The sequence below is a fragment of the Lissotriton helveticus genome, chromosome 3_1 (assembly GCF_964261635.1).
Source record: "Lissotriton helveticus chromosome 3_1, aLisHel1.1, whole genome shotgun sequence".
NCBI classification, from domain to species: Eukaryota; Metazoa; Chordata; class Amphibia; order Caudata; family Salamandridae; genus Lissotriton; species Lissotriton helveticus.
In genome coordinates this window covers 993,273,265-993,301,025 of record NC_136061.1, presented here as the reverse complement: position 1 = coordinate 993,301,025, position 27,761 = coordinate 993,273,265, and the positions used below count along the sequence as shown (strand labels likewise).

The following is a 27,761-nucleotide window of genomic DNA, read 5'->3' as shown; positions in this document are numbered from 1 at the left end:
GAGTCGCTTGGGCAACTCTTCGTCTACCAGTTCCCCATAGGAAACCTACAATCATGGATTTCAGGGATTTAAAGACCGAATTCGGTATCAAAACAGGTAGTGTCCTAAAGAAATATAGCAGTCTAGGTAGTTCTATCATTTTTAAAGCTATCAGGCCCATCACCGACAGCGGAAGTGTAGACTAGAAGGCCATATTGCCCTTTAGAGCTCTCACACATTGTCCCACATTCCCTTCTAGCATGTCATTGTCTCCATGATATATATTTACACCTAGGTACACCAAGCACGTCGGTTCCCAGTGCACCTCCCTTGACCCAGCAGGGGGGGCCCTTCAAGCTTCACCGGGAACAAAAACGGCTTGGCCCAGTTCACCCGTAGTCCTGAGACATCGCCAAATTCCGATAGTAAGCTTGCCGCTCCCTCCAATGCAGGACCTGCATCCACCAGAAACATCAGTAAATCATCTGCATATAGCGAGATATACTGCTGATCTCCTCTGAAACCCAGACCCTCATAATGCTGTCCTAATCGAGCCTTTGCCGCCAAGGGCTCTATCGCCAGGGCAAACAATAGGGGAGAGAGCGAGCAGCCCTGTCTCATACCGCGAGCCACTCGGTATTGGGGTGATATCAGCCCTCCCACTCTCACCCTGGCCACTGCGGAGTTATACAACACCCTGGTCCAGTCTACAAAGTCATCTCCTAGCCCAAAAAGTCCTAGTGTCTTATATAGGTACAACCAATCTAAGCTATCAAAGGCTTTCTCTATGTCCACTGAAAGCACCGTTGGATTCAGAGCGTCAAGTTGATCCTCCCCCATATTTCTTATTAGTCTCCACACATTATTGGCTGTGTTTCTAGTGGGAATGAACCCCGCTTGGTCTTCGTGGATCAGACCCGTCATGTGCTGTAGAAGGCGGGTCGCCAAGATCTTACTCAAAACCTTGTAATCGGTGGTCATTATTGAAAGTGGTCTGTAGGCCGGTGTGTCTGTACTCTCCCACCAAGGTTTTAACAATGGGATAACAAGTGCCTCCCTCATGGAACTGGGGAGGCGACCTAAGATCTTTGCCTCTCTATAGACCTCAAGCAATCGTGGAGCCAGCAGGTCGACATACTGTAGGTAAAATTCTACGGGCAGTCCATCTACACCTGGCGTTTTATTGCGGGCCATATGTTTGATAGCGCAACTAATTTCCTCCAGTGTGATATCCCGACCCAGGCATTTCGCTTGCTCCTCTTCTACCTGCGGAAGGGATATACTATCTAAAAAGGCGTCAATGTCTAAATCCCCGGCCACCAGCGAGCTTTCATACAATGCCTCATAGTAGTCTAAGAACCGGTCTAAAATCTCACGCTGAGTGAAGACCGTGCCACTCCCCCGGTCCTTTAGTGCCACGATTGGGGAGCCCCGTGTCGTGGGATTGGCCAGCCAGGCTAATAACGTCCCTGCCTTGTCACCCTCCGCATGTATTTTCGTAACATATGATTTGTAGTCAAAGCTCCTCAGTCTCTCCATCTCCCCCGCCACGGATTCTTTGGCTGCCACTACTTCTGCCTGCGCCTCAGGAGGGCCAGGTCGCTCTAACTCAGCTGCCTTCAGCCTGCTCTCAGCCCTGTCCACATCTTGCAGTAGCACCTTCCTCATTCCCACATGCTTACTTATACAGACACCCGTATCACTCTATTGCCCTCATTGTCGCCGTACTCACATTGGGAGCACAATGAAGTGCGAGATCTCTGAACCTAGCTGCAGGGGGGGGGGAGAGAAGGAGAGAGAAGGAGAGAGAAGGAGAGAGAAGGAGAGAGAAGGAGAGAGAAGGAGAGAGAAGGAGAGAGAAGGAGAGAGAAGAAGAGAGAAGAAGAGAGAAGAAGAGAGAAGAGAGCAGAAGAGAGCAGAAGAGAGCAGAAGAGAGCAGAAGAGAGCAGAAGAGAGCAGAAGAGAGAAGGAGAGAGAAGGAGAGAGAAGGAGAGAGAAGGAGAGAGAAGGAGAGAGAAGAGGAGAGAAGAGGAGAGGAGAGGAGAGGAGAGAAGAGGAGAGAAGAAGAGAGAAGAGGAGAGAAGAGGAGAGAAGAGGAGAGAAGAGGAGAGAAGAAGAGAGAAGAAGAGAGAAGAAGAGAGAAGAAGAGAGAAGAAGAGAGAAGAAGAGAGAAGAAGAGAGAAAGAGAAGAAAGAGAAAGAGAAGAAAGAGAAAGAGAAAGAGAAAGAGAGAAAGAGAGAGAGAGAGAGAGAGAGAGAGAGAGAGAGAGAGAGAGAGAGAGAGAGAGAGAGAGAGAGAGAGAGAGAGAGAGAGAGAGAGAGAGAGAGAAGAGCAGGCCCTGCCTAATAACTCTTCATCCCTAAACAACAGAAATTACAGCCCAACTTCTCAACCCTACCAACTACTAAGTGACAGCGCTCAGGAAGAAATGATCAGAAGCTCCTTGCTAACACAATCTTCATGGAATTTCTAAGGGCAGCTCTGAATCCGCTGTCCACTCTTCAGTGTCCAGGTCTCCACCCTTAACTACAGAAATGCAGACAATTAAAGTTCACTGTCTGGGGAAATAATCCTTGCCCTCTACCTTCTACTGTGCTACAAGTGGCATCCAGATTTGGTGCTGTGGGTCCAACACTCAAACTTTCTCACTCATGCAATCCTACTACTATGTATCTGTCATATGCTCCACCCCACAGGCCTTCTATTTCAGGTAAATCCATAGTTCTCAACTTCCAAAAAGAGATGTCCTGTACCTTGATAGACCACATGTAAGTCTCTTGCAAGGAACGTGTCCCAAGGGTGTCAAAGAATTGATCAAGTGGACATTCTGAATAAATGAATAATAAAAGATTGGAAACCATTTAAATCTGATTCCCTGGAGTGCGTCTGAGCTTCATGCTGTTTCGTGGAAGACAATTCTCCCCCCCCCCTTATTGAGGCAAATGCTCTCAAACCCATATCGTCCACCTGTCTACAAAAATGGATCTATTTTTAACAACAAGCAACCTCCCATAGTTGTAGATCCGTATGGGTGGAATACTGTAGGACCAAGGTACAACTCCCTAACACACAGGAGAATGGATCATCTTAAACCTTTTACACCCCTAGATACCACCAACAGGTTTGACGTGTTTAGTGGCCTGGAAGACTGCGATTGATGCCATCGAGCCACAGGGGAGGGGGGTAAGGAATTCTGTGGAGACACAGGGGGAGATACGGGTGCAGGAACGGGGGAAAAAGTGTGGTAAATAAATAAATAATACCTCTCTTTTTGACTAGACATATATCATAACAGATAGCTCAATAAATAAGAGTCAAGATTCGAGGTAGTAGGAGTTTTGCAGGTTTAATACAGCATAAGGACAGGAACAGGACAACCTGCATAGGAATAGGATGACAGGGCCCAGCAGCTGCTGGGGCTGGGTCTGGGATGAGCGCGCTGACTTTTAATAACAATACATGAGCATATATACATAACGCAAACACATAGCATTACATTGCAGTAGGCGTAGCAGTGGGTGGAGCAGAAGGCGTGACGCGTAGCAGTCGCGAAAGATAAGGGTAAAAAGAGGTGTAACGGGGCGTATACATAGACATGTGATGCAAACGTAACAGAATATGTCATGAATGGGGCGGAAACCATGGAGGGGGCTACCTAAGGAGCCGGGACCTCTAACCTGATGGTGCGCGCAAACTAGCAGTGACGTGTTACTAGGAGAAGCTGGGGGCTATGAACTCTGTGCTAGGAGCAGAGACTGAAGTCTGGAGAGTCAGGGCGACATGTACCTAAACAGTATCTAGTATCTGATGTTTAGAGAACATGTTGATATAAACTAGAAGTTAGGAGGGGAAAGGCTAACTTGATTCTAAGACTGGACCATGCATTATTCTACATGTAGTGCGTGATGAAGAATATTAAATGACCATTAAATGCAGTATTTCTCTAACGTGGAGACGTGAAGGCTAGACAATGACGGAAACTATTGATGCAGTTCAGTAGCTTAGGAATGCAGAGAAGGAGGACTGAACTGATAACTGGAACTATAACATACTTTTGGCAGACTCAGAGACTGAGCCAGGCTGGGCCGGGCACTGCGAGGCAGGAAGTAAGTGAAGGGTCGAGGATACAGGTGGGGGCTGTATCGCTGCTCAGCGAGGCTTCAGGGGACAGGAGCTGAATCTGGTGTCCAGGCCCTTTTGAGGCCTAGAAACGGGGACTTTATAATAGAATAACGTGCACACTGAGAAACGTGGCAACGTAGCTTTACATAGGCCTGATATTCGTAGTATTCACGAGGACTGGAAACTGGCATACTAGAGGTGGACACAACTATAATTGCGTCATTAATCGAACATGGGGAATGCATATGCATATTTAATCATGCACACATAACATATGATGGATGGCACGTAGGGACACAGAACATGGCAAAATTTACTTTTCCACATTCCCTCCTTGTCACTACGTTTCCATCAGGAAACATCAATATTCATGATACCATCTATCATTTCATACAGTATCATTTGCTCGTCTCGAATTATCCTGGAACGGGATTTAGAACGGGGCTTGGGACTAGGAATACAAGAGGTAGCACAAATGCCGCAAATCGCAGGGCCACATTGTATACAGAGGCAGCAGCTGAATATGATCGCTGCTGCAATACCTAGAAAGGACAAGACTTTCCATCCCCAGGCGGAAATTATATTCCAGAACCAACCGGACCATGTCCAGGTGCCTGGATCTTGGTGTATCAGATGGGCAATTTTATGGAGTCTGGTTATAGCTGAATAAACAGACGGCGTGTTATTTGGAATGAAAATGCAGCAACTAGATCCGATGACTCTACAGGCCCCGCCCCTATCGGCCAGTATGACGTCAAGGACGAGACGATTCTGTAAAACGACAAATCTCATAGCAGATTGCTCTTCGGTTAAGTTACCTAGAGCAGAAGCAGTCTCATTGACTACTGCTTCGAGGGTTCTGGTTAACCTACGGATTAGCTTACTGTTCTGGATAGGTCCTATAAAGAAAAAGAAACCTTTGTTGAAATCTGTATACTGTTCTAGAGCAGTTTCAGTATAATCGACAATTGGGGACTCCCTTCTATGTCTAACGTGTACTAGATGTGTGTTTCTATGATAATCAGGTGGGGCTAGGAAAACTGGTGGCAGTAGGAAGGCAATGTAACAGGTTCCCTCCCAATCGAGGGGCAGACGAACATATGCGGTTTGACCACAAATAAAATAAGAATGACGTGAAGCTTTGAAAATAGATTTCCCACTGTCACTATACTTGACAATAGTAGTACAATCACTATGTCCTACGTGTATGGAACCCTTATTTCGGACACATAATTCGCCTTTGACTGGTAGTACTGAAATAGCAGGTAAGTCTGGAGTAGTATCAGACTGAACATTCAGGACCATGAAATTCGAAGAATAATTACCTAAATTGTAGACTTCATTTTCTAGATCTAACCCTGTTCTGTGGGGAAGACCTTGCTTGTCTGGAAAACATGTACTGTTAAGAAAAGACATAGCTGTTGAGGATGACGTTAACGTGGACCATGCTCCACACGAACCATTATGTGAAAATGGATAAGGAAAAAGTGGCAGAACTCCCTTCGGTGTCTGGAAAGGGGGGAGTCGACCACACACCCAACAATTAGTGGCATTGCTGGTCTGGTGTGAGTAATGTAACATACGGATAAATGAGTTATTTCGCATAGCGAGGCGGTAAGAGAGTTCATGAGGAGGCAGATCACTAAACGTGTGCTCTACTGTAGCATTAGCAGACTTATTTACATGAAGAACTGGGAAATACAAGAAAAATGCATAACTGGTGCAGGAAATCATAAGGCTGAGAAATAATATGAAACATAGAAAAACGATACATCGGATTGAGTTTTGACTAACTCTCTCACTATGGGGGTCTATTTTATACATGTCAGAAACAGTCTAACCGTTTCACCTAGGGGAGGACTTAGACAATCAAACTGACTGACTTATTTTACTAGACCGGAGTTTTAGTTTATACTCCTGTTGTGGAGTTTTCTCTATCAGGGGAGGGGTTGTAGCAATGTCTTTTGCGGGACAGTCCTTGAGAACAATGCTTTGGCAATCCTTCAAATCCTGGGAAATGTTCTTTAAGACGGGTTTTAGTCCATTAAAAAGTTTGACATGAGAAAGGTGTACCCAGCCTTTGCGTCCTTCCAACTTCACGGCTGTACGGGTGGTGAGAAGGACCTGTCGGGGCTCTTTCCAACGAGGCTCCAGCGGACTTGATCTGTCAAAGTTGCGGACCATCACCATGGATCCTGGAACGATTTCATGCGGTGCCACCTCGGTATTGTCTGGAAATGCGGCGGCAACCTGTGAACGACATGAGTTGAGGGCAGACATCAAGGAAGCTAGGTAATCTGTCAGCATATTACTTGAAACATCGGTAATACTTCGGGGTCTAGGAGTACCCCACATATTTGGGGGGCGGCCGAAAACGACCTCATACGGGGACAGACCTGATCTGGAATGTGCGACCATGCGCATATAAAACAAAGCGACTGGCAGAGCTACTAGCCAGTCCACACCTTTTTCTTTACACACTTTTGCAATACGGATTTTCAGAGTCTGGTTATGTCTCTCTACGAGACCGGCTGCTTCAGGATGGCGTACACAATGAAACTTCCACTGGTACCCTAGCAAAAGGGAAACATGCTTCATGAGTTCAGATGAGAATGGCTGGCCGTTGTCAGAATATACGACTCTAGGGAGTCCATAACGAGGGAAGAACTCACGAACCAACTGCTTAGCAGTGGTCGCGGCTGTGTAATCTGGGACTGGATATGCTTCTGTCCACCTGGACAAAGCGCATACAACTACAAGGACATACTTGAAACCTCGACATCGCTCCATCTGAATATAATCCATCTGGAGGACTTCAAAAGGGTGGTCAGGGGGCTGGAATCCACCTTGTTCCACCGGGACACTTTTACCTGGATTAAACTGACAACATATCATACAGGTACGGACTTTCTGCTTGGCTGCAGCTCGTAAATGCTTGTTGAACCAAATGTTCTGGATACTGTCTAACATAGCTTTTTCTCCTAAATGTGCTGGACTATGTGCGGTATTAATAATGACTTGAACCATAGAGTCGGGGAGAAACCATGTGGCTCTACCCTTCGTTAACCATCCTTGATCTGTCTGGACCCCTCCTTGTTCGGACCATTTCTTGATTTCTTCGGGAGTAGCATGTAACTGGATATCTATGACATCTTGTGTAGGGTCCTTAACTGTCATACATGTAATCGGATCTGGAGTGTGTGTCATGTTAACTGGAATGTCTAGAGTCTGTGCTGTAAGCTTGGCTGTGCGATCTGCTAGATCATTACCTTGGGAAATAATGTCAGTAACTTTCGTATGTGCTTTGCACTTCATGATAGCAATAGATGTCGGCAAGTGTATGGCATCTAACAGAGCTTGAATAAGGAGACCATGCTGAATCTTGGTTCCATGAGAAGTCATGAAACCTCTCTCCTGCCAGAGCACTCCGAAGTCGTGTACGACTCCAAATGCGTAACGTGAATCTGTGTAAACATTAACTCTCTGGTTCTTGGCATGTATACAGGCTTGTGTCAGAGCAACTAGCTCTGCTGCTTGAGCGGACAGGGTATCAATACGGTGTGTTTCAATAACTTCGGTGTCAGTAGTCACTGCATACGCGGCGACTAGTTCTCCTGTACTTGTTCTCATACATGAACCATCCACATAAAGTGTCAGGTCGGGATCTGGTAACGGAATATCTGTCAGATCTTGTCTTGGCTTTGTCGTAATGTTAACTACTTCCACACAGTCATGTGTGGCAGAATTCGAAGTAACTGATGGTAACAGTGTAGCAGGATTTAAAATGTTGCAGCGTCTGATTTCTATGTGTGGCTGGAACAGTGTCAATTCATAACCTGTTAAACGTGCAATTGTCAAGTGCTGAGTTTGTGTTCGGTTTAAAAGAACTTCCACAGAATGTGGAACTTGTACTGTCAAGGAGTGTCCTAAGACTATGGAATCACTTTGTCTGATAGCTAGTGCTGTGGCTGCAACTGACTTGAGGCACGCAGGCAGAGCCTGGGCTACAGGATCTAATGTGCTCGAAAAATAAGCACAAGGCTTGTATTGTCCTGCTTGATCTTGTGTGAGAACAGATAATGCTGTACCTTCGCGTTCAGTGACGAAAAGTGTAAAAGGCTTACTGTAGTTCGGTGTCGCTAGAACTGGAGCTTGGCATAGGGCTTTCTTTAACTCATTGAAACTAAGTGTATGTTCAGATGTCCAAGGGAGGACAGTCGATACGGCTGCCTCCTGTGTCGTTAACTGTATCAGTGGTTTGGCTAGAAATGCATACTGGGGAATCCATTGTCTACAGTAAGAAGTGAGGCCGATAAAAGCACGTACCTCCTTCTGTGTCTTGGGCTGAGGAAGACTCGCTATTAACTGGATACGGTCTGGTGTCAACTGCCTACCCCTCTTGGACAGTAAGTGTCCTAAGTAGACCACTTGCTGGACACAGAATTGAAGCTTAGAAGGGGACACCTTGTGCCCCATCTCGGCTAGGAAATACAAAACTGTAAGGGATGCTCGCTCGCAAGCACGTTCAGAACGGGCTGTGATCAGTAGATCATCGACATACTGGAGCAGGGCCGTGTCAGTTGGCATGTGAATGTTGTCTAGTTGTCTCTTGAGTGCTTGACTGTAAATACTAGGACTTTCTGTGAAACCTTGAGGAGCTCGTGTAAACATATAGCTCCTTCCATTTAAACAAAATCCGAAAAGGAACTGGCTGTCTGGATGAATAGGAACACTGAAAAATGCGTTCTTGAGGTCTATGACAGTGAAGAACGTGGCTTCGGAATCAATGGCCGTTAATAGGGAAGAGATGTCTGGGACAACTGGGTACTGCGGAATAATACATTTATTAAGCTCTCGTAGGTCAATCACTAATCGATATACTGGGGGTGCATTTGGATCAGTACGTTTCATGACTGGAATGATAGGAGAATTACATACATTGGAGTCAGTTTCTACAACCACTCCTTGAGCCATGAGCTCGTCAATAATTTTGGATAAGGCTGCTACAGCCTCAGGTGGCAATCTGTACTGTCTGATTCGTGGTAACACTACACCTGGCTTGAGAGTCACACGATAGGGTGTGATTTGCATGTAACCTACATCAGTTGGACCTTGCGCCCATAGATGCTGAGGAACATGAGACAGTCTTGAATCAAAATCTCGTAATACATAGTGACCCTTGAAGTCACGTAGGAACAATCGTATTCCCTCTGGGGAACAGCATATAACTGCACCTAACTCTTTCAGTGTTTTAATGCCTAATAGGTTTTCTGGACATGACTTAGTAAGTAACAGATCAGTAGTGCGGGACAATGGACCTACTTCTAGAGTAACTGGCTTTGAAATCTCATTTACGATAGGTTTTCCTGAAAATCCAAGGGAAACATTTCTTGAGCCTGAGAGCGGAGCCCCTGGAACTTCGGCGTGACTAATTGTGGTCCTACTTGCCCCTGTATCAATCAAAAACTTTCTGTCTTTCCCTAATACTTGACTGTGAACATAGGGACCTTCTTGATCTACAGGTATCTCGATGAGAGGCAAGCCTACCTCCCTCTCTAGGCTGTTTCATGAATACTGCTGGTACTCTGGATACTCAGACTGTGCATACTGGTACATCTGCGATGTAACATGCTGTGTTGCAGCGATAGGCTGCGGTGCGGTAACTGTCTGTGGTGCATTCTGTGGCTGAGGAATCTGTGAAACTTGTTCTTGTCTAGGCGGACGTGGTCTTTCTTTAGTCTTACCAGTAGCTATGTTGTGTTTCAGAACTGCACACTCATTTATGAAATGACCTGGCTGTTTACAATAATTGCAGTTCCCTTTAACGGGAGCTGCAGGATGACTGGCTTGATTCGGACCTCTCTTCTGACTGTCCTGAGGAACAGATTGTGCAACTAGTACTTTCATTTTCGTATCTTTCATACGTTTTCTTTCGTGTTCTTGCTCTTCCCTGATTCTGTTCTGGTGGTATTGAAGCATTTGCAACATCTGGGACGGGGTATTAGCTTGCCAGGTACTTTCGACTTTCAGAACTCGATTTTTAATTTGTGGGCTTGAATTCTCGACTAATTTAGTAACAAAAAGGTGAGGGTATGACTCACTACTTGTCTTGAGGCCACTGTTGATACTAAAACACTTTTCAAATCTAGAATAAAAATCACTAATATCCTCGTCTTGCTTCTGTTTACAGGCTGAGATTGCATCCCAGTCTTCTTTTCTAGTTGTCAATAATCTAGGTAAAACTTGTATTAATAATTCTGGTAATTCTTTACATTTATCTCCAAGACCGGTACCTGGTACTCGTGCCTTGTCTTCAGCTTCTAGAACTGCCCAATCGATCTTTTTCTCTCCCACCTCCCATTCTTTTTCCTTGAGCTTTTCATACACCCCTGCGGGCAGCAGAACCTTTAACATTTTAATTATATCTGGGTATGTGTATTCTCCCATACGGAGCATGTCTTTTAATTCTCTATGGAACCCTGCTGGATCTTTGTCATGACAGGGAATTAATTTCTTCATCTCGAGGAGTTCCATCTTTGTAATCGGAGTGTATACAAACACTCGCTGCATTTCGCCACCCGTTCCTTTAACTGGGTGGACTTCTCGTAACGGATTCTGTCTTTCCATGTAAAATGGTTTACCTTCTGGAGGTGAGGCATGAACAAAATGCGGGTTCAGAAACGTTCTATATTTGTGACGCTGTTCTAGAATGACACTAATTAAATCGGTACCTAGACCTTTCCATCTATACTGGAGTAACTCGTTCAGGACATCATGTAACGGACCTGGATCAGAGTGCTGACCCTCATACAATGTGATGAGGTGCTGGATCATATACATACCCACCAGTCGTTGCTCGGCTGGGGGCAGTTTCAGAAACATTTGTGCCACTATTTCGTCTGGAAAAGTGGTAGAATCAGTAATCCATCGGACTGCTGATCGGGCTAGTTCTTGTTCATGCATGGTACTTAACTCACCGTAACCGATTCGTGATTTCAGAATGTGATCGGTAGCTTGGAACACTTGTTCTAGAGAACCTTGTTCTGGTGCTGGATGATGGAAAGTAGACTTGTGTTCTAGGCGTAAATGGCGATCTGGAAATCTAGATTTTCCTACATACGCTATTCTGGCGGGATTCTCGTCCTCTACCTCTTCAGTATCAGAGTTACTTTCTTTCTCGCTTACTTGTGCTGCTTTACGTTGTTCGTGTATCTTTATTATTTCTCTACGGATTTTCTTGTACATACTCTCCATAGCACCGACGGTCTTGTGCTTACCCTCGGCTATATTATCACTCCACCTTGTCAGGGTTTTCATTTCGGCCGGATCTTTAGACGGGTAATCTTGTTCTCTTATTAGACAATTGATCAGAAACTTTAATATCATGAGCTGGATCTCGGCTTTCCTTTGAGACATGGCCTCGCTAATACTTTCTGGATCATCTCCTGTACGGATGAAACGATATATTCTGTCTAGATCTTCTTTCATATTCGGTAAGGTGACTAGATACTCGGCCACCTTTCTTACGCGGAATGAATATAAAACCATATTATCCTCGCCTGGGACTGGATCATAGCCGCATTCGGCAAGGGATTTTCTTATTTCTGCTACAGTCTGATGTCTGGGCGTACGCTGTGACGCTTGTGCATGTAATTCGGCTAACGTTAAACGCTTGTGTGGCGGCGGGGTTTGAGGAGTACCTCCCCCTGCGGCCCCTAAACTGGAGTCTAGGTCTACTGAGGCTCTTCGTCCTGGCAGAGTGGGAAATGGAAATGTAGGCTGGACTTGTATGGCGGGCTGGACCGGGGGTACCGTAACAGGTACTCCGGTGTCTGGAGGAGCGGGAAATGCCTGATTTACAGGGACTGGTGGAGCGCGAACAGGATTTGCATATTCCGGGACTGTGTCGTCCAAATAGGACGAAATAAAAATATCAGCTGCGGTCTGTTTGTGACGTAGCTTGGTCGGAACTAATGGTGGCGGGAAATTACTGGATGCCTCTGGGGTCGCTTTTGGCAAGCCCTCGGCAAGGAGAGGATACATACCCCTAATAAGGGCATGCCTCTGTCTGTCTGACTGTTCGACTTTGACTTGTTCACCTATCTCGATTAGTTCTTTTTCTTGTGCTCGTTCTAAGGATTCTCTACTTAATTCTGACTTTCTGATTTCCTTTTCAGTTCTTTTATGAGATTCTTTACGCCATAACTCGATGGCATCTTTCTGTGACTGTCTGGCTTTCTTTTTCCATAATGCCTCTTCTACTCGCATGATGCACTCGGCATCCCATGTACCCGATACGGGCCATCTATACTTTTCTTCTAACTGTTTGGTATACTCTACCCATAAATCTAGATACAATATGGCGCTTATGCCATGCTTCTGATACATAAAGTGACCTGGACTGTCCCTCGGCGGAACAGGAACTGCTTCTTCTAACAAACCCTTTCTAGTTTTTAGCTGACGTAATCTCGAAAAGAGAGACATTGTAAACTTGAATCGGAACACAATACAATACACGAGAAACAATAACAATTTGGAGAACAATTCAGGCATACCACGACATTGGAAATACATTGAACAACATCATAACATAACAGTTCGGACAGAATATTACCTGGAATACTGAGAACAGAAACACAAGAATTTCTCGAGAACGGAACAGACTAGAGTTACTGGATGCACTGCTGAAACAGTACGGAACATACCGGTCCCATAAAGGGACGCATCAAGACCCGTATCCACCTAGGTGAACACTTCGTTTGTGAGTCTGTGTACCACCAACCCACGGACCAGAGTCAATTTAGATTGACCCTGTCTAGATACTACCCCAGTAATGGTACTCACCGGGCAGCAAGAACGGAAGGCCTCGGACTGGACTGGACTGCTACGACGACGGACGACGAACTTCGGACTTCAGTTACGGGTGGGCCTCCGGATACCTCGGACCTTGGACTCTTGGCTTGGGCTCTGGTCGGGCCTCGCCGCGTTCCTCCACCGTCTCGTTTGGATGCTGGACCGCCTCCTCCGTCTCCTCCGTGGGCCTGAGGGATACTTGAAGCAGAAATATCTGCCGGTGCACAGAAGAGTTCCGTCACGACTGCAGAGGGTCAGGGGGTCGGCGTGGCTTCACCGACGCGTGGGGAAAGGGCAAGTCCCTATTCGGGCGCCATTATGTGGTAAATAAATAAATAATACCTCTCTTTTTGACTAGACATATATCATAACAGATAGCTCAATAAATAAGAGTCAAGATTCGAGGTAGTAGGAGTTTTGCAGGTTTAATACAGCATAAGGACAGGAACAGGACAACCTGCATAGGAATAGGATGACAGGGCCCAGCAGCTGCTGGGGCTGGGTCTGGGATGAGCGCGCTGACTTTTAATAACAATACATGAGCATATATACATAACGCAAACACATAGCATTACATTGCAGTAGGCGTAGCAGTGGGTGGAGCAGAAGGCGTGACGCGTAGCAGTCGCGAAAGATAAGGGTAAAAAGAGGTGTAACGGGGCGTATACATAGACATGTGATGCAAACGTAACAGAATATGTCATGAATGGGGCGGAAACCATGGAGGGGGCTACCTAAGGAGCCGGGACCTCTAACCTGATGGTGCGCGCAAACTAGCAGTGACGTGTTACTAGGAGAAGCTGGGGGCTATGAACTCTGTGCTAGGAGCAGAGACTGAAGTCTGGAGAGTCAGGGCGACATGTACCTAAACAGTATCTAGTATCTGATGTTTAGAGAACATGTTGATATAAACTAGAAGTTAGGAGGGGAAAGGCTAACTTGATTCTAAGACTGGACCATGCATTATTCTACATGTAGTGCGTGATGAAGAATATTAAATGACCATTAAATGCAGTATTTCTCTAACGTGGAGACGTGAAGGCTAGACAATGACGGAAACTATTGATGCAGTTCAGTAGCTTAGGAATGCAGAGAAGGAGGACTGAACTGATAACTGGAACTATAACATACTTTTGGCAGACTCAGAGACTGAGCCAGGCTGGGCCGGGCACTGCGAGGCAGGAAGTAAGTGAAGGGTCGAGGATACAGGTGGGGGCTGTATCGCTCCTCAGCGAGGCTTCAGGGGTCAGGAGCTGAATCTGGTGTCCAGGCCCTTTTGAGGCCTAGAAACGGGGACTTTATAATAGAATAACGTGCACACTGAGAAACGTGGCAACGTAGCTTTACATAGGCCTGATATTCGTAGTATTCACGAGGACTGGAAACTGGCATACTAGAGGTGGACACAACTATAATTGCGTCATTAATCGAACATGGGGAATGCATATGCATATTTAATCATGCACACATAACATATGATGGATGGCACGTAGGGACACAGAACATGGCAAAATTTACTTTTCCACAAAAGGCTTAACTGATATTAACCCACTCAATGGGTACAATGCTACTTGTAGCTCTGGGGGTAATACATGTAATCCTGGGCAGCTTCATTGTAACTCAGATATTCCTACCCCGGCTAATGGAAGTACAACTCCGACCCGACTGTCTGAAGACCCCGTGCCAGGGGAAGTAATTCACATTCATACCCTATCCCCACCATCTAGGGAGGCAGTTAGTTTAACAGAACGGGGATATAAGATGGCGAGTTGGAATATTGCTGGGTGGAATAATAAGATAGATTGTCTAGGATGGTTAGAATTTATAACCCAATTTGACATCTTGTGTCTCCAGGAGACTTGGGCGGCCGTAGATGTCTATCTTGATGGGTATGTTGCCTATAATTGCCATGCTCAGCCATCCAACATGGGGAGAGCCAGTGGTGGGATGGTGATATTGCTCTCTGTGAGGTTACCGGTTCGAGTGAAAACCCACCGGATTGTTGGTCTGCACTCCCAGCTGTTGTGGTTACAACACAGGAATGGGCGAAATGTTTTAGTAATAAACCATTATAACAATGTCTTTAACCATTCAAAAACATTTATGGTTGATGAACTAGAAGCGGAGGTGGAAAGGCTACATGGGCGCAGTGATGTGTCTTTTGATATTCTGTGGGGCGGAGATTTCAACATTCACATGTGCCCATTTGCTGGCAAAGGGGTGTGTGGGTATGGGGGTGAGGTGGGGGAAGATCAGACCCATTTTCTACATTCTGTTTATGGGGAATCTCTAAACACTCTTATGCTTAAAATGGATCTATGCATTATGTTACCTGGCGTAGACAGTGAGGGTAACTCGGTACCGACCTTTATTGGTAGGAATTGTGCCACGGTTATCGACTACCTCATTGTCTCCTCCAGTATTACAGCTTTGTGTTCCTTACCTGTAATAGTAGACCCAGCCTTAAGCGATCATAACTGTCTAACAATGTATCTCTCCTTATGGGGGGATAAAGTAAAGGCGTCACATGGTGCAGTGACAGATGTAGTTCCACATAGACCTAATGGCCCTAGAATTAAATGGGGTAGGCAAAATGAGGAACGTTTACTATGTACCATTGTGTCTGCCTGTATAGATGAGGTGGAATGCTGTCTTGAACCCGAAAAGGATAATGCTGATATTCTAGCTAGCTTCGACATCATTAATAAAAACATTGCACAAATTTTAACTGGAAGGAAACCAAAGGGCCCTAGGATTAACGGGGGATGGTTTAACAGGGAATGTACTAACTCCTTACAAAAACTTAAAGTTGCTCTTAAGGGTAAACCCAGGGATAAGGAAGCAGTTAAAACCCTTAGAAGGGAATACTCAATTCATCTGAGGGATAGAAAACAGGAACTAAGGGAAGAGGCTTGGAACAACTTGACTAAGGCAGTGGATCTTAAGGATGCCAAGCTTTTCTGGTCCACTGTCAATAGTCCCTTCCTCCATAATGAAGAAGCCCCGGTAATATCTGCCCAGGTGTCTGAGGAACAATGGGTGGCTCATTTTACTAGCATTTTTAACCCTGAAGGACTAGTTGTAGAGGGTGATAGGGAGACCGTGGCTTTTATCCCCCTACCTCTTAATATCACAATCTCTGAGGTGGATGCCGCCATCCGGGCCAGTAAGGGGGGAAAGGCGCCGGGCCCTGATGGGGTACCCGTTGACCTTTATAAAGCCGAGGTTTCTATCTGGAGTCCATTGTTAATAAAGGTTTTTAATGCAGCTGCAATGATTGCGGCCCCACAGATCTGGGGGGAATCAATCATTATCCCGGTGTATAAAAAAGGGGAGAGGGGGGAGGCAAAAAACTACCGCCCGATTTCTCTCCTCACTGCTTCCCTAAAAATTATGAGTAGGGTATTACTGAGTCGTCTGGAGGAATGGGTAGAAGATAAAGGGATCCTTGCGGATTCTCAGTATGGCTTCCGCAAGGGGTTAGGCACCATAGAACAATGCATTAATTTAGATCTTATTATATGCAAATATACAAGGGCTAAACAAGGCTCGTTGTTTCTTTGTTTTGCCGACCTGACCAGTGCCTTCGACCTGGTTGATCATGGTCTTCTGTGGTCAACCTTGTTGGACATGGGTGCTCCAAAGGATATTATCTATTTTTTGGCCCAACTTTATAGGAATCTGACGGCTAAGATACGCTACGGGCAATCGGGGGAGTGTACACCCAGTATCAAAGTAGGTTGTGGAATTAGGCAGGGATGTGTCCTTGCACCTCTTCTTTTCTCCCTTTTTATAAACGCAATTGAGGCGGAACTACGGACCATCAGTGCAGATGCACCGACTGCTGACGGCCTCTCCATCCCAATATTGCTTTACGCGGATGACGCGGTTCTGCTCTCACAAACACCTCTTGGGTTGCAAAAACTTATGAATACATTTGCAGATTTTATTAATGGGAGAAAATTAAAAATTAATAATTCAAAAACTTTTATAATGCCCTGTGGGAAGAAAATTAAAAACTTAAGGCCCTTTACAGTTATGGACCAAACTATAAAAGTGGTGGACAAATTTTGTTATTTGGGTATCACCTTTAACAGAGGGGGGATGTGGACACCTGGAATGATTAATGTAAGAGCCAAAATGGCCAAGTGTTCTTTTGGCATATTTAAGTTCGCATCCAAGTTAGGCTCAAGACGGATACCAGACATGTTGTACTTATACCGCCATAAATGTGTTGCTCTGGCCCTATATGGCTCAGGAGTGTGGGGCCATTGTAATAACAACATGCTCCAGGTTGAGGAAAACAAATTTGTCAAAAAAACTCCTGTGTTTACCATCTTCTGCCTCAACAAAGCTGATCCATCGGGAGGTTGGTCTAGAACATCTATCTGACTTGATCAGATTAAGACCCCTGTTAGTATGGAGATCTATATGGATTAAGGAACAGACTGGTTTCACAAGAAAAATTATTTTAGACTGTCTTCATATGGACAAATGTTCCCGCATCCCTTGGCTTAATTATATTATTCGAACATTTAGTGATGTTTTTAATCTTACTGTGCGTGATAACCCTTTTTGTGTTTTAGATATACCGAAGAGTGAGCTTAAACATGAATTTTTGAGGGTTAGCATGGGGAAGCGTAACGCAGCTATTGCCCAGTTCTCTACACATGTTTTTTATGACAGATACACTAAGGAAGAAATGGGGCTTTCAGGATATCTTAAATTGGTCACTATCCGATCCCACCAATATGTATTGACAAGATTACGGATGGGGATTGTTCATTTGCTTGTCGCTTATCCTGTAATGAAGACTTATACTACTGCCCCCTGTCCGTGTGATGGGACCACAAAACAAAGTACGGAGCACTTTTTATTGTTATGCCCTCTTTATCTTCACCTCCGAAAAATATATCTGAAACCGCTTTTAAAAAAATATAATGTATCCACTATTGTATCGGCCATGGGGCTTTTATTTGGACTTGATTCACAGGACATCTGTTTTTTTACTGCTGTATTTATTTTAAAATCGATTTGTTTGAGGAAAAGCGCCCTTTTGATATGTGATTAACTTAAAATTTGCTGTATCCTCATGTTTTATCACTTATGTATGTATGTACTTTTATGATCATTAATCAATGATCGAATAAAGTTTTTGAATTGAATTGAATTGAATTGGAAGACAATTTATGTTACTGAGTTGTCCCTAGTACGTTCATGATTGCATTGTTTTTGTCATATACTGACGGGAAAAGGTATCTGTAGCATGTTTCCAAAATGTGGCTGCACCAGTATTACACAGCATGTACGGTCTGAGTGTGGGCAAGAATGGTGTGAACTACTAAGTGTAAGTTATTTGATGTCACCTATTTTCTCATAGCTTACTTTGTCATTATTACCATTACTCAGACTCATCAAAATAAACAATTTACACAACTCACACAAAACAAACAGTATTGCAATGAGGGGGATTTTATATAGGACAAGTGATTGAGAAGGTTAATGGTGCAAAAAAACTAGTTTTTATACTTAAGATACAGATCAGCCCCTGATGCTGTTGATACTATCATTCCTTATCTTTCATGTATCTCACTTCTCCATACATGACTTTCTCTCCCACGTTTTACTATTAGTTTAATAAAAACTTGCCTTAAGACAGCCTCGCTTAATAAATTATTCATGAAGGAACTTGAAGTAAACATTTCTTGTATTTTTTACACAGGTATACCAGAAATAATGTTGTCACATTTCAAGAAGCATAACTTAATAATAAATAAAAAACAAATGTGATAACTTTAGAAATATAATGTCGACAAGACCTTCCCAACTTCTTCTACTTCCAGTGTCTACAGTTTTTTACATCTGACAAAAAAAACAACCTACAATGGTACCAGAGAATTGTGTCTGAGTTGTATAACAGCTAACTGATTATTGTGGTGACAATTAAATAGCAAAAAAAGTTATGATCAAAATGCTCAAACTTACTGTTTGACTGTCAGGAAATTCCATCTTTATCAATTTGTGAGCACACTCTTCAAAATCTAAACTGGAAACAACAAAACAAAGTTTTTATATACTATTTCTTCAACAATGTTGGATTAGAATTGATGTGTTATAGAATTGTTGCACTGTGGTGTACTATATTCTATGTAGTAACTCCGAGGTTTAAATGCTAATGGCTTGTCTGGATAGTTCACAGCATGGGAATGTATAGAATAGTCTATTTTTTAAACGTGAAAGGACGTTTAAAAACACTTTAATGACCACATATTTTCTATGTTCAGTTTCTCACTGGAAGTAATGCTACCGCATTGCAACCTTACGAGGTACATCAACAAATCACTGTGGGATAGCATACGATGCACTTACTGCTTTCGCTCTAAAGCAGCAGTTTCTTTAAGGGACACAGGAGCCTTTAAAGAGTTTCAAGTTTGGGAATGCAATCACAGGGATGGTGGTCACCATTCCTAGCATACCAACAGCACTGTGTTTGCAGCCAACGACAAGAGGTTCCAACAGCACAAATAGCAGCCCGATTAATTAATAATCATTAGGTAGCTTCTGCTGCAACACCCAGTGACTGCAGATTTTGCCAAGTCACCCATTAGTATATAGGTTGTGACCACTTTTAGAGGCTTGTCTCTTAGTATATCAGGCCTTTAGTACTTTAAGATAAAGGAATTTTAATGATGCGCTTATCAGCAACGCATACCGCAATGCAGCACAAAAAAACCTGAAGGTACGCCCACTCAGAAGACTTACTTACAGTCTGATAATGCACACCAATTTATATCTTTTCCATTGGAAATGACAAGATAAAAAAAGGAGAAAACATTTAAAAAACTGAAAAAAACACTTCATTCCATAGAATGATGTTAAGATAGCAAGTGAAAATATAAAATCGAAGTTTAGCTATCAATTTGTCGTACAAAAAAAATAGAGGTATGAAACCTCACACGAGCTCGGAGATTCTACTCATAGGAACTGGAAAAAAGAATGAGGCAACTGCCAGTAGAGTGCATAGGGAGACAGGAAGCTTTTTCTGACCTTTCAATGTAAGCCTGCATTTTTCTTACATTTGTATTCACTTTCACACCTTTCTTGCACATCAGATGCTGCAACAAAGCCTTGAAAAATCTCATTAGGTGTTCATCTGTTTATTTCCAGGAAAAAAGTATCCTGGGACATGCTATTATGGTGGGCTTCTTCTCATAAGAACTGATGGACACGGACACTCTGTGTGACATTTCAATGGACAATACATTTACAGAAATTGCTCTGGGCCCAAGCACGCAGCGGGGAATTATTCTAACATATATTGATGAAGGCTCCCATGAAGCAGCAATACAAAATCTGTATAATGCATGCAAATTTATTGTATCAACCTGAAGAAAGCGTCTGCAGTCAAATCATAGTGAAGTTTTTATTTAAAGCAGAGAACACAGGTATCTTATCAACCCAGAGACTGTCCAAATTCTAAATCTGCACTCTATATTACAAAAACCAGTATGCTGTAATAAAAAGTGTGTACATTTAAAACCGTCTTACCTTGACTGAATAGCAAGATAAATCGTACGACGAAATGCAACCAAGTTAATTTCCGTTTTATCATAGATGGTCACTTTTTCATCTGAGAAGAAAAGTAATAATGCTATTTCAATCGAAACAACAGTTGTTAGATGTCACATTGCTGATTAATAAATAATGTATTTTTTGCATCATTTGCGTTGCACTGTCTAGAGTCACATATCGGTCTCTAAAAGATGCTTAGTTGGGGAATGCGAAGTCTGTGACACTCACTGGCAGAAAGAACTAGCTTCCTCCCTTCTTTGTGCCCCAGTACCATGCACCATTAAGAAATACGTGTTGCAGCAAACAAATGATGGACAGAATGCTGACAATGCAAACATTATTTCCCAGTAAAAAGATCTGGGTTAAATGCATCGTTCTTTTGCCCACTACACCACCCCAGTTTAGACCCAGCTATATTCAAATCAGTCTTGACTCTGTGCCCCATGGTAACAGTCCAGACCAAACTGCCAGGCCAGGTCCTCCCTGGACCGGAAACAAGCATCCTGGTTCAGCCAGGCTAGTTTGTATCCAGAGGCACAGTAAGCAAGGGACCCACGTCTGGGCATACCCCTCCCACTTAGGGCGAATAGTGTGACAACCAATTGATGGACAGAATGCTGACAATGCAAACATTCTCCCCCAGTCAAAAGATCTGGGTTAAATCCATCGTTCTTTTGCCCACAACGCCACCCCAGTTTAGACCCAAACATATGCAAATCAGTCTTGACCCTGTGCCCCATTGAACAGTCTAGACTGAACTGCCAGGTCAGGCCCTCCCTGGACAGGAAACAAGCATCCTGGTTCAGCCAGGCTAGCTTGTATCCAGTGGCACAGTGAGCACGGGACCCACATCTGGGCATACCCATCCCACTTAGGGCGAAAAGTGCTACAGTTTTGAGTGGGGGAGAATGTTTGCATTGTCAGCATTCCGTCCATCATTTGTTTGCTGTAACACTTTTCACCCTAAGTGGGATGGGTATGCCCAGATGTGGGTCCCTTGCTCACTGTGCCACTGGATTCAAGCTAGCCTGGCTGAGGAAGGGTGACATACCCTGAAACCGGTCCCAGGATGCTTGTTTTCGGTCCAGGGAGGACCTGGCTTGGCAGTTCAGTCTAGACTGTTCCGATGGGGCACAGTGTCCGGAATGATTTGCATGTGGCTGGGTCCAAACTGGAGTGGCATAGTGGGCAAAAGGACGATGGATTTAACCCAGATCTTTTGACTGGGGGAGAATGTTTGCATTGTCAGCATTCCATCCATCATTTGTTTGCTGTAACCATTAAGAAATAAGGCAAAAGGGACCCAGCACTCCTAGTGGTAAAGAACAACTCTAAGCATGCTATTTTACAAAGTCTTTCTTCTGGTGGTGGCTACAGGCCGAGGGCCTTCCCCTGCCCTTTCAGCTTCCTCGTTGTTGCCCCCGCGGTACATGTACATTAAAGCAGTTGCAAATGAAAAAGGCTGACTGGCATTGTGTTGAAGCAATGAATGGCATGATATGTTGAAAAGACAAGTTCGAGGCTTGTCTTTTCTTTATGCTAATATACAAGACAATATAACATATAATTAGAATTAGCTTCTCCGTCAGAGGTGAACCTCAGCAAATGTTTCTATATCAACAAGCATTTTTGTTTGGGTATTCAGAACTATAAGGATATTGTATTTTACACAAAAGCGTGTAGTAAAAATTATTTAAGGCTTTGCCGATCGTGTTTTTATATCCTAGTGAACCACATACCAGTCCAGGTAGGATATTGGCAATGCGATAAATCCAGACAGTGGAGTGAGGCAAACTGACAGCATGCCTATTACGAACATTCCAGACAAAATAACTACATTAATTTCTAACAAAATTTAGCTTAACAACAAAGTGCAGTGTAGACAGACATATATATGAATGATTGTGCACACAGGTACACATACATAGACAAGTGAAAAGAGAAATACATATAAGGAAAAAAAACATTCTGACATTAGAATGAGCAAAGTGACGACCTAACACTTGTGTGGACCAGTCCGGGTGCTATCATCATGACTATTGAAAAGTTTTGATCTGGAAAGTGAATTCATGAAAAGAATGTAATCAAGACCATCTTTCAAAAAATAAAAACTTTCCAAATGAACTAAGTAAGGAAACAATCCTGATACTGCTGTGTAATTTATATGGTATAAAAGACAAGAATACATTGATCTAGGAAAAAGCACTAGCAAATACTGCAGACTCAAATCACTCCTTCCAGGCTGGGAATGAGTAAGTCTGAAAGAAGTGATGACACCAAACGTTTGAGGTAATTCTATTGGAGACCAGAGAAGTAATTCTCTATATCAATCAAGGAAAAATATCATAAATTCCAAAGTATTGCTTTAGGAGGCCAACAATATCAGTACAAACGTTCACCTTACGGTCTAATCGTGGTTATCAGAATATCTATAAAATGAGAGGGAGCTGGCACAGTGTGCAAGGCGTTCTGGAACCTGGAGTCATACAGAAGATAGTTAGTTGTGATTAAATCAAACAGGGAAATGGGGAAGAGCAGCGAAACAGGCTCTGTCAACCCCACAGCAGCCCTCTGTGTAGCAAAAGATTGTGCAAGGCCTGGGCACATATTTCAAGCCTTTGATTTCCACACAGTTCTCACGCAATAAAATAGCATAGTAGTCTATGTCCTCCATGCGGACTTCTGGGTCTCTCTAAGAGAAGGTCAGCAGTAGAGAAACCATTAAGGATGGAAGTCTATAACTTGTGGGACCTGACAGCCGCTACAGATGTCTCTTTCACTGCATGCCTTGACCTCATAACTGGCCAGAGCAGGATGCGGCCCTCTCCAAAGGGCGCTTTAGGACCTGGTGTGCCTCCAGCAGACAGTGTATGACAGCTAAAATAAACGGTGCAGGCACAAGTCCCTCAGTAGTCAATAGAGTCTGTAATCAGTTTCCACTCATGATAGACTACAATGATTCCCTGTATTCACTATGGAAGTGTGTCACTCACCCATCGGTGTCGCCTAAGCAACAACTCATTTAACTTGTGCTTTTCGAATCCTCTCAGGAGCTGAACCAAGAGCCCTTCCTGATATCCCTGGAACATACCTCTTGCTCTACTTGCAATCTGTTGGCTCATACCACATACACTGTTGGTAGATGTGAAACCAATGGTACCCACAGCACCCCATATCCTTTCTGGCAGTTTGCCAGAGTATGTTTCTGTGTGAGGTAGCGTGATACAAATGTCATGGTCTTTGACTTTCAGCAAGAAAAACCATTATCGGAATACCAATTGAATAGCTGCTACATACTGAATGACAGACCGAAGCCTCGAACCTCAGGATGCGACAATGTCCAGTGGTGGTATTGTGGGGAGCTCTAAATCACTCTACTGGTTCTTTAATGTGCTTGAAATATGCAGGAATATGTGAAAACGTTTAATTTAGACCAGTAAGTTTTAGAATTAATTTTGCTTTCGACTTCAGAAACACAGCAATACAACAGCATAATACTGTCATAACAGTACGAAGTTGAATGCTGATAAATAAAAGCTCTAGAGTAGTTTAAATGTAACACTTTATATTAGCTGTGAAACAGCCAATTACATGTTTTGCAAGTTGTAAGACAACCACATGGATTAGGTGAAATATGAAGATTTCTTTAATAATTAGTAAACAACGAAAAATAAGCTTGTAAAATACTTACCCTGCTCATTGTTTTCAGTTTCTTCATCCTCGCTATCCTCTTCGCTGCTTCCAGCCTCTTCATCACCATCAGAGTCACTGTCCCCTTCGTCAAGTATTTCTTGAGCAAACAAAAAAAACTTTGAAACAGGTCTAACAGATTTATGGACTAACACAATGCTATTCCAGAACTGCTACAAATACAGTCAGAACAAAGTGGAAGTGAAAATATAAGCCTATCAAATTATACATCAGGGATATAGAGGCTTCTCTTGCTTGTTATGCAAATGAGAGTCAATTGGTGAAAAAGATTTTAAGAAACAACATGAACTCGGAAACCTACAGCTTTGGGTGGCAGACCAACATAGACAACAACAAAAAAATCTGAGACTAACCTCATCAACTTAACTTTAGATACATGAACTGCTTGTCTCCATTTGTTCTAATGTTTCTTTGGAGTTAAACTCGAAGGCAGAACAAGCATTGGCAAGGGCAACAGGATTGGCAAGCAAGTACGATGGTTACTTTTTAGAAAAACGTTACTGCAAGCCTATGCCAGGAAGAGTAAAAGAAATAATGCCACCACCTAAACGTGAATGCCATATGTTAGTAACACTAAATTTAAGTTAAAATAACATTTACTGATGTGACTGCTGTACTAGTTAAGATTAGTTAAAGAGCCTTTCAGTTCTGCAATACATTTTATCATTATTGTTTACGAAGAAGAGAAGATTAAATCATGACCTAACCAAGCAGTCATATTGCAGGAAGTTGTTACAATGTTATAATGTCAATACACAGTTACAACTGTAGAAAGGAACCACCATTTAAATTCGAACTTTATGTGCAGGCATAATAAATAACTAATATGTATAGGAAAAAAGAATATAAAGCCATCATTGTCAAATAAGAGAAAGAATGTATTTCAGGGATATGTGAACAAAGTGCAAAGGCTTTGTAAGCCACTCAAATGGAAAATAGCCAATGAGTAAAGTGGGTTGATCCACTGCCCAATGCTGTATGCTGTCGTGGGCAGAAGCAAAATATGAATGCTAGTTTAACAAACAAATGGATGAAGCCCACTCACCAAACAACCCTCTATGTATGTATATCATGTATTAATTGTTTGGAAAAAATAGTATTGTGAAACTGAAAAAGAGGTCTCCTATGCCAGACATAAATAAGTCCTAAAGAGGACCTACAATATTTGTTTGTCAAAATGCAAATTTTTTAATTTGTGTTAAACACTGTTCTATTGTGTCCAGTAAAAGTGACATATAGACACTGTGGCTCAAAATATAAATTCTGAGTTCCAAATAACAGCTATTTAAAAATGACAAAATATGCACATTATGATCGATTTTTGATTAAAATATTTCTCCTCAATAAACTACACCGTTCCGTATTGCTTTATGTTTATTAATTAATCATTTTATAAATATGAAATTATGTGTTTTTGAACAAAGCAATGATATATTGAGGGTATGCTTTTACCTTTTTTGATACTTTTGTATTTTTCTTCATTTTCCAGAAACTGTGGATCCATTTTGAACACATCTTAAGAACGGAAAAAAGAAGGACAAATTAAAAAAAAATAGACATCAACTTAAATACACAAATGTATTATTAAATTAAATAAGACTCACTGCATTCAAAAGTAGTGGCAGATTTATCAGATATTGTGGATACATCAATGGTTTGCAGAGAATGTCATTCTGCATCTTATTCCTCAAAGCTATTTTGACACTCTGCTCCAGGACACTAAGGGGCCGATTCCGATCCGGTAAAATTCTCGACCGTACGATTCGCCTCCGGAGCCGTTTCCGTACGACTCGTACACACACCGTACGACTCGACGAGTACGATCCGGACCGGGGTATCAGGACGCGATTCGTACGGTCCACGTCAGGTAAGGGCGATTCGTACGGAAAAGCGCACATTCACATACACACCGTACGGTGCGTACCCCTCCATGATCGCAGGGGTACGCACCGTACCCCTGCGATCATGGGGGGTATGCACGTACACCCAGCGGACATGGGGTACGCACCGTACACCCAGCGTACATGGGGTACGGTGCGTACACCCCAAGATCGCGGGGTACGGTACGTACACCCCGTGATCGCAGGGGTACGCATCGTACCCCTGCGATCATGGGGGGCATGCACCGTACCCGGGGGGGGGGGGGGGGCGTTCCATACCTGTTTCGGGGCGAACTCTGCTTTTACGGCTGTTTTCAGCTCCCGTAGAAAAAGGGTCGTACGGTGCGTACCCAACACGAATCGTACTTGCCGGTTCGGAAAAAGCAGCCGCGAACCGTACAGATGTCGCGTACAGCGGGTTCAGAGGGAGATTCGTACGGGGATTTGATTCGTACGGTCCCTGTACGATTCATACGGAGTCCAGCTCCTGGTACGGATCGTACTTCGTCGTACGTACGGGGGACGTTGCAGGGTACGATTCGTATGGGAAAAACGCTCCGAACGGTAATTCGGAGCGCTTTTTACCGGATCGGAATCGACCCCTAAATATGCACCACAAAATTAATAACCATAACAAGACATTTTGGAGTATTGACAGTTTAACTGGCACTGTATTTTATTTTTAACATGCATTTAATACAGCAGACAATCTACTGGTAGGAAAAGGACAGTACATTTCAACAGTATAAGAACAGGCAGTAAGAAGCACATTGACTTACTAAGAACATCCTCCGGATTATATTCGTCCTCTAATGGAAGCATGTGAGTAAATTGATCCTCTTCTTCCACAAGATCCAATCCTTCTGGAATAACGGGGTGATCCTTGAAGCCATCTTTGCGCACAGCAAACATAACTTCAATCATGTATTGTACACGCTTGTCGATTTCTGATTCATGAAGAATGTTGCGCAGGCGTTCAAATATAGCTTTAAAAAATAGAAGCAGTAAATGTTGAGTAACAAAAGTAATTAAACTGCAGATGTTCAATTAACAGATTTCTCGATTGCGGTCTAAACATGAGCATGTAATTAAACATTCTATTACCTTACCATTAATGCCTCTTGGTGACACTTGAGTTAATTTAAGTCCACTTTCCTTCACAAATCCAATTGCAACTTCTACACTGTCATCTGTAGGTCTTTCAAGAAGCAAAGTAAGCATTTCCAAAGCCAAAACCTCATGGGCCTAAATGGAAAAAGTAATTAGTACATTTTAAAATGTATGGTTAGTGTGTATTCTGTTCCTAACAAGCCATTTGTCGTCTACACCATTACACAAATTATAAACTGGGCTTCTGTAAAACCAGAATAAGCTTGTTCTTTAAGAAATAAATACATATAAAGTGACTGCATGTCATGTGTTATACCTTTTGTCACCCCTTAGTTTCTAGCCAACAGCACTTTGCCAACTTGGGCTACAAAAATCTTGGAACTACATGTTCAACAAGACAGAACAAGTGTTTCATTTTTAGACTGGCTTATTATGTTTATAAATTACAATTACAGCCTAAACTATAGCCCCAATAAAACCAAAATTAACATGTTCAACCTCAATAAATAATCTCAAAATTAGTTGCAATTAAAA

At 43.2% G+C, this 27,761-nt stretch overlaps 1 protein-coding gene across 4 annotated transcripts in view; it reads right to left on the bottom strand.

Moving 5' to 3' along the window:
• Positions 1–27,761, bottom strand: part of CWC22 (CWC22 spliceosome associated protein) — a 377,345-nt gene that overhangs the window by 97,773 nt on the left and 251,811 nt on the right. For all 4 annotated transcript variants that reach the window (XM_078681477.1, XM_078681479.1, XM_078681481.1 and 1 more), the window contains 6 exons: positions 27,227–27,362; positions 26,897–27,103; positions 25,690–25,752; positions 24,218–24,316; positions 20,503–20,584; positions 18,940–19,000 (listed from right to left, as the gene is read on the bottom strand). In XM_078681477.1, the coding sequence (XP_078537603.1) occupies positions 18,940–19,000; positions 20,503–20,584; positions 24,218–24,316; positions 25,690–25,752; positions 26,897–27,103; positions 27,227–27,362 (648 nt within the window). The remainder of the gene's footprint in view (positions 1–18,939; positions 19,001–20,502; positions 20,585–24,217; positions 24,317–25,689; positions 25,753–26,896; positions 27,104–27,226; positions 27,363–27,761) is intronic.